General features: G+C 44.3%; 1 protein-coding gene across 1 annotated transcript; it reads right to left on the reverse strand.

Moving 5' to 3' along the window:
- Positions 1 to 953: 953 nt before the first annotated feature.
- Positions 954 to 3175, reverse strand: LOC124142980 (transcriptional regulator QRICH1-like). The gene is made up of 4 exons (XM_046511756.2): positions 2793 to 3175; positions 2497 to 2591; positions 2107 to 2263; positions 954 to 1101 (listed from the first exon to the last, which is right to left on the reverse strand). The coding sequence occupies exons 1-4, from the start codon at positions 3173 to 3175 to the stop codon at positions 954 to 956; spliced, it is 783 nt and encodes a 260-aa protein (XP_046367712.2).
- Between the last annotated feature and the right edge of the window lie 8074 nt (positions 3176 to 11249).

An 11249-nucleotide genomic window follows, 5' to 3' on the forward strand; every position in this document is an offset into this window, starting at 1 on the left:
TTTATTCAGGAAGAAATTATTTCCATATTCCAGTCAACTTCCACCATTTACTTTTCGACAGAGGTTTATCTTTTTATAAATGTACATACAGTTTTAGTTTTACCACGGGTGATTTTAGGTCTTTACACAATCAATAGCTCATCAGTTGTGGCAGACCCTTACTTGGGTGTTGGCTCCTGGCCGCACTGCTGTGCGCCCTTGTGGTACACTTAGCTTAACTGATATAATTCATATATGCACTGCAGACATACACGATGAGTGAATTAGGCTTAACGATGCTTTGGACAGTATTTCAATAAAATTATGGCGTTTCGGTTTCGCGTGGGATGAGATCCAGACTTGAAACCCTCTCGAGTCACGTATTGAATAAACCACAAACCGAAATTAAGTTTTAATAAAGATTTTTTTCCTCCCTTAAGTTAACTTTAAAGCCCAATAACAATATTTAAATGCACACTGATTCCAAATTAACTAATACAACTAACTAAACTAGCTTAACTTATCCTATCCTACTTCTATTACAAATGTCCTACTACTAACAATACTAACATCTGCTACTAATACTAATATCTTATTACTAACAATACAAATATCTACTACTAACAATACAAATATCTCACAGGTTCGATTCCCGACATGGGTACAATGTGTGAAGCCCATTTCTGGTTCCCCCCGCCGTGATATTGCTGGAATATTGCTAAAAGCGGCGTAAAACCATACTCACTCACTCAATACAAATATCTACTACTAACAATACAAATATCACGATACTACTATCCTTATACTAATAGTCTACTTCTAACAATACTAACACAACACTAATACAAATGTTCTAAAAATAACACAACTAATACACATTAATAACTTCGTGGATGTACATATATACAACATAAAACCACACACCCCATAAAAACAAAGCCACTCCACTGTCATATCAGCCGTTTACAGAAAACTCAAGAATCTCTGATGTCACTGATCCGTTCACACGAGGATACTTCCTCGTAGTATAGAATGGTGATCTTTACACCCAGGCGATGTTTTCCCCACGGAGGGTGCCTGTAATACTTGGATGCCACGGCTGTGTTCATCCTATGATGTGCACTGCAACGGAGATACTTCTCACCTTACGCAGTGTCGGAGAACTTCTCTCCTTATGTTACGTAATGTTGGAGGTTCGTCTTCCCTCCTACGTACTTGACTATAAGGATAACCGGCCAGTTCCGGGACAGCCAACCAGAGTAGAAATCTCCCACAATGTTAGTCCATGCCTTAAATGAACATACTGATTCTGGCTGACCCTGCCCCGCTATTTAAACTGACCCCAAAGTCCAAGCTACCCCTGACCTCCCTATTTTTACACCAATTAACTCCCCAGCTATCAGCCGTACCCAGGCACGCTTCCCTGAACCTACCCTGTTCCCTCAGTATTACCTGACAATATCTAAACACAACCCCCAGAGCTTAATATACTAATTTAAACCTAAATTACGCGTCCTTAATTTCCTGGAATGCTCGTCAATAGTTTCATCCGCCTCGTCAATAGTTTCAATAGCTCTTCAATAGTTCTGTACTATTGACGAGCTATTCGAAAAGACATAACAAAGTCGGGAGTGTGCATATTGTTGTTGTTTTTTTTCTCACTTGGGCAAACTTTATTTATCTAGGGTTACATTTTAAATGTCAGTTTGGATCCGTTCCGCTCAAGACAAATTTCCAGCGGGGAGGGAACAGTCAGACCATCTGTGGGTGATACGGAGGTGGGTGGCATTGGTGTTCCAGCGGTAGATGAGGGTGGCATTCGTGTGCCAGTAGAGGAAGGTACAAATGTGGAAAGTGGAGTCGATCTCTTTCTCAGAACTGCATTATCGACGAGATCAAGGAGATGGTCGCTCGTTCTCTTATAACTGTAAAAAGAAACATTATTTTTATCCTTTTAAAAGAATTTCCTTATCAATAAAAAATATTACTTTTTGTTTTTCTAATCATTAAAACCCAATAATGCATCTTTTGTGATCAAAATGTTATATTTATTTAGTGTTAATTTATAAGTGTAAACTACCGAAAATGTTTTTTAAATGAAATATTAGATTAAAGCATTGGTTTTACCTGCGAATAGCAGTCGACCGATGTCCTGTTCTCTCGGAAATGAGCTGCTCGTCAAATCCCTGCTCATAAAGCCTCGTTGCAACAGTTGCCCTCAGTGAGTGGTTGGTAAAGAAACCCGTGAAACCAGCTTCTGCGCATAAACGCTTCACGACGCCTCCTTCAACAAAAATAATTATCAAATTAATGCATTGAATTACAGACGGTCAAAGACGAGAGGGAGAGAGAGAGAGAGAGAGGGAGAGAGAGAGGGAGAGAGAGAGTGTGGGTTGGGATCACCTTAAAGTTCATTACTTTGTTATCATAATATGGATCATATACTTCAATTTTGAAAATTAGAGTGATATCTAAATTTGTTAGTCAAGTATATATAGACAGAGATAGAAAGATCACCTAGGGTTTGTCTCCCGATAGGAACGGTGCAGAACCACACGTCGACTCTTGGGTACCTCAGAGGCCTCAGATAGAAAGTGTCACAAGACTGCGGTCTGTAAGTGAAAGATTTCAACTTCATAATCACAATCACAGTATTTCAAAATGGGATGATATTCTATTATCTTTATTATTATCATTATTATCATTATTATGTAGCACTATAAAGTTGTATAGTAACGTACAGTATATTTTCACCAGATACTGTGACTACCCAGCTGTAATATTTCTTCTTGTTACTAGTATCATTTGCTTACCTTAGTGACAAGTACTTTTGGTGTAACCGGACAAGACAGCGTTCCTTCTTCTCAGCATTTGGGTCCACCACTATAGTCTTTCTGTCAAGAGCTTTGTGTTTTAACCCGCCGCTGTTTGTCTTCGTTATTCCTTCACAGTATTTCAGGTGCATAATACCATTTTTCTCCACAAATGAGAAATTTGAAAGTTTAAGCGAATGGTGTTCTTCACCTCTCCTCAAACAGAAGGAAATGCCATTCAGATAAAGCAGCGTGTCCAGTAGTTTCTGGGGTGTGTCATCTCCGAGGATTCCCTTATCCCACAGGATATCTTCCTGTTCACAGCTGATGATGTCAGCTTTCCGCTTAACGATTCCAATTCCTCGTGCTGCCAGTTTCTTCATTTTGGCGTCCAACATTCTTCGGAGACCACTGTATTCAAAATCCGTCAATAAGTTTATTTCTCTGCCATTTTCTCTCAAATGATATTGCAGTGACATTAAAATCTCATGGAGGGTATTGCCATGGTAGTCTTTACCTTTCAAATTTTTTACTTCCGTTATGAAGGCGATAAACATTTGGTTTAACTCGCCGTCAGACGCTTGTAAAAGATACTTGTCTACTTCTTGTCCATTCCATTTTCTTGCTTTGTACCAAGTAGACAGTAACCGAAGGCCCCAGCCACATTTTTTTAAAGTATTTTTACTTTTAGCAGATCTTTCCAAATCTTGCAATTCAAGTGAAGAGAGCGGCCTACCGAAACGGCGCGATACCGGACTTAAGGGGGGTGGAGGGGGAGTTTCAGCTTTTTGTCGTGCAATCTCCACAGTTTTAAATCCTTGACTGCAAGGAATAATTTCATCATCAGATGAAGTGCCGAGTTGTATGTTGAAATTGCCAGTGGATGTTTCACCGACCGGAGAAAGAAAAAGCTTCTGTTCCTCATCAGGGCGATTAGGCAATTCGGTCATAGATTTACTGGTACCAACATTGCCGTCATCATCATACGCGGGAGAGTTGTTTAATAAATTCTCAAAGTCACTGTTTATATCTTGTGTATCAAAGTTTTGCGAAAACTTACTCTGGGTCAAAAATAACTCGCTGTCTGAATCCGATTGACAAGCCATTTGGTTATGTCGAACGAAATGCACGCGCATAACTAATGACATGCAACTGAAACCCGTTTCGTATGATTCTGGTGTGTTCGAGTGAACTGCACGCGCACAACTAATGACGTTCAACTGTTACCGGTTTCTGTTCTCGGTTACCTAATTGTCTGATACTACGGGATTCAAACTTGCAAAAGCTATAAAAAGTATTTTGAGTTTGTTTTTAGTTGAGGTGTATATAATATTTGAACGCATAATAGGTTTTTTTAGGGGAAGTAGCATTCCAATGAAACTAAAGCCGCGACTATTTAGGTTTAAGTAGAATAAACTCCTCAGACGCGTCAATAGTTGTGCACGAGGTTTGGTCTTCGGCGCTAACGCGCCTCAGACCAAACCCCGTGCACAACTATTGACGCGTCTTCGGAGTTTATTCTTTACGTAACCATACCATAAAACATCTATCTAAAGTACTAACATATAATTAATATATACAAGATTATCTCTGATCTTGACATCTCGTACTGCTACGGTGCTAACAGACCAAGGGGCATAATCAAGGGTGGTTGGTATTCGAACACACGATCATCGTGGTCTAACAGGGAGGTTAGACCACGTGGCCACCCATGCTCCCTTATGTACACCCTTATTTACAGTCAAAGCTGAATCTAGACACCTTGCCTAACGGACGATTGTGTTGGGGTCGTCTATATAGTTTAAATGCAACATGACTGCGGATTAATGCATCTATGAATCCTAAATTAGCGAGGTTGAACTGATGACTGGTGGAACTGATGACAGTTTCTGTATGTAAAGGTGCAATACGGACGTGTCGTGTTGTGTCCGGTCCTACTTTAAGCAATACTGTGGTCATGGTCACTTTGCAGATTTGTCAACGTGTGTTCATAGAACTTCCATTTCATTCCAACGATAAACAGTTAACACTGAAGGTCAACTGAAGTGTTGGCCTGATTTCCGCGTAAGAAAACCAATATTGTTCGAACACCTTCAAAGAACGCGGATGCTACATTGGTCCCCCTTGAATAGGACTGGAGAATGTTTTTCTTTTGGCCCGAAATGTAATCTTACAGTGCAATTCAAAAGGAAAGTGATTAAATGTGCATTTCCAATGGGGAAAATGGAGTCAGCTTTGCCGTGACACAGCTACAAGGGTTTACAATGAAAACAAGGAGCTGACCTTTATTGCAAAAACGACAGTGAATTGATCTCAATTGATGACATGTTGGTAATTGCGACATCTGGCAAGATGACTGGTGTTCGTGAGGCACTGAAAGAATTGCCTTCTTCTAACATGTTAGCGTGGATGTAGAAGTGGCAGTGAGAATTAGGTTGGAGAAAGGTGGCGTCTTTTAAAAGGGTCCGAGTTTCGTCTGAGCGCCCGGTATTATTGGACACAATTCATGACGCAATGTGTTGGTTGATTCACTTATGGCGAAGACAACCCTTCCTTCCTCTTCATGTAATGGAGATGGCAATTCCCACGGACAGATGTGCACAGTCGATCAGCGAATAAACGCTACACGCACTCCACACGGACTTCAAGCACAATGTATTCACTGCACACTGGCGTCTGTCTATGTTGTCTCGAGGGGCCTTGGCCTTCCTGAAAACTGAGTTGACAGCAATATCGAGATACAGGTGCTTCGACATAAGTATCTAATTCATCAGCAAACCGTTTTAGAGATAACGAATAGTATATTTAAAACTAAAGTAAGTAATGTTAGCTGTGTTGTATATTTAGCTGTTTTTACAATAATGTGGATAACTTTTAGAACATTTGTGAAACCTTTCCATGATCGCTATCATTTTGAAATTCGAGTCGTAAGTAAGCGGCATCTTACTGTACGTAAGTGTACATATATCACTACACATAGCTACATATCATTCCTCATAGCTACACATAGCGGCACATGGCTGCCCATCCATGTAGCTAGACATCGTTCCTCATAGCTACACATAGCGGCACATGGCTGCCCATCCATGTAGCTACACATCGTTCCTCATAGCTACACATTTCTGCATATGGCTGTCCATGCATGTAGCTACACATCGTTCCTCATAGCTACACATTGCTGCATATGGCGGCTGTCCATGCATGTAGCTACACATCGTTCCTCATTGCTGCATATGGCTGTCCATGCATGTAGCTACACATCGTTCCTCATAGCTACACATTGCTGCATATGGCTGTCCATGCATGTAGCTACACATCGTTCCTCATAGCTACACATAGCGGCATATGGCTGTCCATGCATGTAGCTACACATCGTTCCTCATAGCTACACATTGCTGCATATGGCTGTCCATGCATGTAGCTACACATCGTTCCTCATAGCTACACATTGCTGCATATGGCTGTCCATGCATGTAGCTACACATCGTTCCTCATAGCTACACATTGCTGCATTAGCTGCCCATCCATGTAGCTACACATCGTTCCTCATAGCTACATATAGCGGCACATGGCTGCCCATCCATGTAGCTACACATCGTTCCTCATAGCTACACATTGCTGCATTAGCTGTCCATCCATGTAGCTACACATCGTTCCTCATAGCTACACATTGCTGCATATGGCTGTCCATGCATGTAGCTACACATCGTTCCTCATAGCTACACATTGCTGCATATGGCTGTCCATGCATGTAGCTACACATCGTTCCTCATAGCTACACATTGCTGCATATGGCTGTCCATGCATGTAGCTACACATCGTTCCTCATAGCTACACATTGCTGCATATGGCTGTCCATGCATGTAGCTACACATCGTTCCTCATAGCTAGCTACACGTTGCTGCATTAGCTGCCCATCCATGTAGCTACACATCGTTCCTCATAGCTACACATAGCGGGACATGGCTGCCCATCCATGTAGCTACACATCGTTCCTCAGCTACACATTGCTGCATATGGCTGTCCATGCATGTAGCTACACATCGTTCCTCATAGCTACACATTGCTGCATATGGCTGTCCATGCATGTAGCTACACATCGTTCCTCATAGCTACACATTGCTGCATATGGCTGTCCATCCATGTAGCTACACATCGTTCCTCATAGCTACACATTGCTGCATATGGCTGTCCATGCATGTAGCTACACATCGTTCCTCATAGCTACACATCGTTCCTCATAGCTACACATTGCTGCATATGGCTGTCCATGCATGTAGCTACACATCGTTCCTCATAGCTACACATCGTTCCTCATAGCTACACATTGCTGCATATGGCTGCCCATCCATGTAGCTGCACATCGTTCCTAATAGCTACACATTGCTGCATATGGCTGTCCATGCATGTAGCTACACATCGTTCCTCATAGCTACACATCGTTCCTCATAGCTACACATTGCTGCATATGGCTGTCCATCCATGTAGCTACACATCGTTCCTTAAAGCTACACATTGCTGCATATGGCTGCCCATCCATGTAGCTTCACATCGTTCCTCATAGCTACACATTGCTGCATATGGCTGTCCATGCATGTAGCTACACAGAGCTACAGATCGTTCCCCATAGCTACAGATAGCTGCACATAACTACATATAGCTGCATCGAGTTAATTATAACTGTGCATAGCTACACAGAGCTATACAAGTTCCTCATAACTACACATAGCTCTACATAGCTACACATAGCTGTATATAGCTACACATACCTATGCGTATCTACACATTGCTTGCACAAAAATACAGAGTGAATGAGTTGGTTTTAACGCCGCGTCTGACAGTATTCCAGTTATATCATGGCGTGTCGGCTTAATGTGGGAGGAAAGCTCGAAGTGATGCAGACGTTTACCATGTTAGTGAAAGTTCGAGCACGGATATGGTGCTGACAAACCTAGACACGTTATCGGGCGAACCGGGATTAGAACACACAATCATAGGTTTCTGGTGTGTCCAAGGGGAATTGTGGCGCCTTAGATCACTGGGCCACCCGTGCCCCAAGATACACATAAAAACAAATAGCTCCCTCGAATTACACACACCTACATACAGATACAGACAACAACACATAGCTAAACATAGTTACACGTAAATGCACATAGCTACACATAGTTACACGTAACTGCACATAGCTACACATAGTTACACATAACGTAAGCTATGTCTTCGTGTTTGAAGATGGAAACAAAATCAACCAGTCATGTTTATTTAGTCAAGGTAACTACACTGGCCAAAAAAAGAAACGCATAACGGGAATAATCAGTGTTTCATTACATGTTTAATGAAATAGGATGCCACAATAAAAAATGTAGATACAACAACCACATTTTACACAGGATGGGGCACATGTTTCTTACACTACAAACGATCTTTTAATGTTCTAAGGGACGTCTGTGTCTGTGATGGCACTGTGCCAAAGTCAGTACCTGGTGTTACCACCACGAGCATCATCACAGCTCTGCACCGCCTGGGCATGGACTGTATAAGTCGTCGAATCTGGCATGGTGGAATCCTTCTCCACTCATCCTGCAATGCATGGTTCAGCTGTTGAAGCGTCTGTGGTTGAGGCTGACGACGTCGCCCACGTCTGTCTAGCAGATCCCACAAATGTTCAATGGGGTTTAGATCAGGCGATTTGGAGGGCCATGGCAGCACAGTAACATTGTTGTGGGCAAGATAATCCAGCGGTCTTGCGTTGTCTTGCTGGAAAATCTCTCTTCTGACGTCAATGGCGGGAATAAGGTGACGTTGAAGGATTTCATCTCGGTAGCGTACAGCAGTTAAATTTCCCTGCACGTGCTCCAGATCTGTCCTACCATTCACGGATATACCTGCCCACATCATGACACTTCCACCACCAGTAGTTGTCTACAGGACCCTGGAACCGCTCCTGGCTTCTGATTGGTCGAGAGGATCACGTGACCTCTGTGACGTCACATCCGGTCACGTGACCTGCGCATGTGCGCGGGGCATGAAGGGACTTGCGTGCGCATCCAAGATGGCGGCACATCCGTTTCCGGTGGCGCGCGCATCCAAGATGGCGTCGCATCCGTGTCCGGTGGCGTGCGCATCCAAGATGGCGTCGCATCCGTGTCCGGTGGCGTGCGCCTCCAAGATGGCGGCGCATCCGTGTCCGGTGGCGTGCGCCTTCAAGAGGGGGTCGCCTCCGTTTCCGGGGAGGAGGGATGGGGAAAACCCGGAGAAGCGCACGTACGAGGTGAACAAGATCGACAGGGTTGTTGTTCTTGTGTCGTTCTAAAAATAGAAATAGAAAAGGCGGTGGGGGTGAAGGGAGGGAGGGAGGGTGGGAGGGAGGAGGCGGGGTTGGGTTCACGGTGTGGTGGGGGTTGGAGGGTCGTCAAAGCAAAGGAGGAAAAGCTGTCTTTCGGGAGAGATGGGTGGCCCTGAAAAGGGCCGTTTTGATGCTTACATGCATGTGCACGCCATGGTGCAAAGGCACGGGTGGACTTTCATTTCGCGTCTGACAGGACACCTACTGGTGTGCGTTAACCGACGCACGTAGGTGTCCTTCAGTACAGGGCATAGACGGGCAGGCCCCCTTGATATCTGGCACATTGCTACGCTGGAGACCATGGTGGTGGTGGTGGTGGTGATGCTTCTTTCCACCCGGGCAAAGGTTGTGTTACTCTGGCGATCTCTAAATCCAAGTTTTCCGACTTGTTGCTGTTGCTGTTGCTGTTGCTGTTGCTGCTGCTCATCATGATGAATCAATTTTACAAGTGACACTGACCCACTCGAATCAACTCTTGTTTTATAGGAGAGGCACTGACACCCTGCCTCCCGGTTGGTTCGCCAGGCAGCAGCTCCGATTGGTTCGTTCCGGGGCCTGGCCCGCACCTCGGTTTTCTTTTCCATAGGAAATGGATTTTACCATGGGAGAGAAAGCACAACCCCGGTTCGGCCAATCAGAGTCCCGCCTGGCCCGAGCGCCGCCTCTGATTGGCCGGCAACCCAGGCTTCGGATTGGTCCGATTTCGATCCGGTTTTTTTTCCTTGGGTAGCCTTGGTAATTTTTTAGGTAGACGGTCGTCTGAATGCTAAAGGAAAGGTGGACCTTCATAGGTAGACATGAACGTGGGAATGCCTACGTGATGTACGTTGTGTCACCCCCATGCCAATCGGAATGTCATGTGTGTGTGTGTGTGAGTGTGTATGTCTTCAAACAGACGTTGACGTTGATGTATAGAATAGCGTGTTGTCAAGCAAAAACCTGGTGTCCTGTGTGTGTGTGTGTGTGTGTGTGTGTGACTACAACCATGGATGTCGTATTGAGATGAATAGAGAAAGATCGATACACCTGCGTGGCGTTTGCACACGTCATGGACTTCGTGTCGCGATGTGAACGTCATGCAAACGTAGTGTCGTGTGTGTGTGTTGTGAAATTATTATTATTATTATTATTATTATTATTATTATTATTATAATTTAAAGATACCGAGGTGTTGACACCCGTGTAAGTCGACAGACGTACTGTGACACGTGTTTTCATGCACACGTGATGTTTGACGTGGTGTACTACGTGTCTCTATTGATCTATTTATATATCTATTTATTGTATTTTTAGACGTGTGCCTCCAAGAGGTGTAGGGGGAGGGTGTGGGTTCTTTGTTTTGGAGGGGTGGGGTTGGCAAAGCAAAGGAGGAAAGTTGTCTTTTGGGTGAGATGGGTGGCCCTGAAAAGGGCCGTTTTGGGGAAGAAAAACTTTTCTGCTGCTGTCCAAGAAGAATGATCATGTCCAAGCTTCATGACAAGACAAGGATCGTCGAAGCGGTACTTGTAACCATCTGGGTATGTCATCGGGGTGCCCACCGTGGCACCACTTGTGTGTCCAACAAAGAAAATAAAATAATTTTAACAGGAACTTGAACGGGAACTTGAACGGAAACTTGAACAGGAACGCAGGACACGGGAAACGTCCTCCTAGGCAGCCGGCCGCGCTACGTCATTCCTGTACATCTGTTTCTGGTGTTTCAACAGGCCGGTTAGCTTGAGGTAATCGCAGTCTGGGGACCACTTGTGATGTGACCCCCAAGGATCGTGGTGGGGTGCCCATTGTCTCAGCCGCACCCCACATTGGAAACAGCACACACCATCGGCACCCTGAGTGTAGACAAAGCCCGCATGGGCCATCTCTTCAGCAGTCTGATACATTTGCGTTGGCCACGCCTCAAACGAAGCGAGCCTTCTTTCAAAGCGTAGATAATAGTGCGATGGCGTTTGACTGAGCAGTGACAGCGCATCCTCGGCATGACTCTTACCCCAACATCCACGAGTATCTGTACTATCCATCACCACATCTTCGCCGCGCGTCGCCGTACCACTCTTCTTTGTTTCAGCCATTCTTGATAATTTTATGTAAAATACACTGACCCACTCGAA

Source organism: Haliotis rufescens, unplaced genomic scaffold (genome assembly GCF_023055435.1).
Source record: "Haliotis rufescens isolate VD_foot unplaced genomic scaffold, xgHalRufe1.0.p SCAF_6, whole genome shotgun sequence".
In the NCBI taxonomy this organism is placed as follows: Eukaryota; Metazoa; Mollusca; class Gastropoda; order Lepetellida; family Haliotidae; genus Haliotis; species Haliotis rufescens.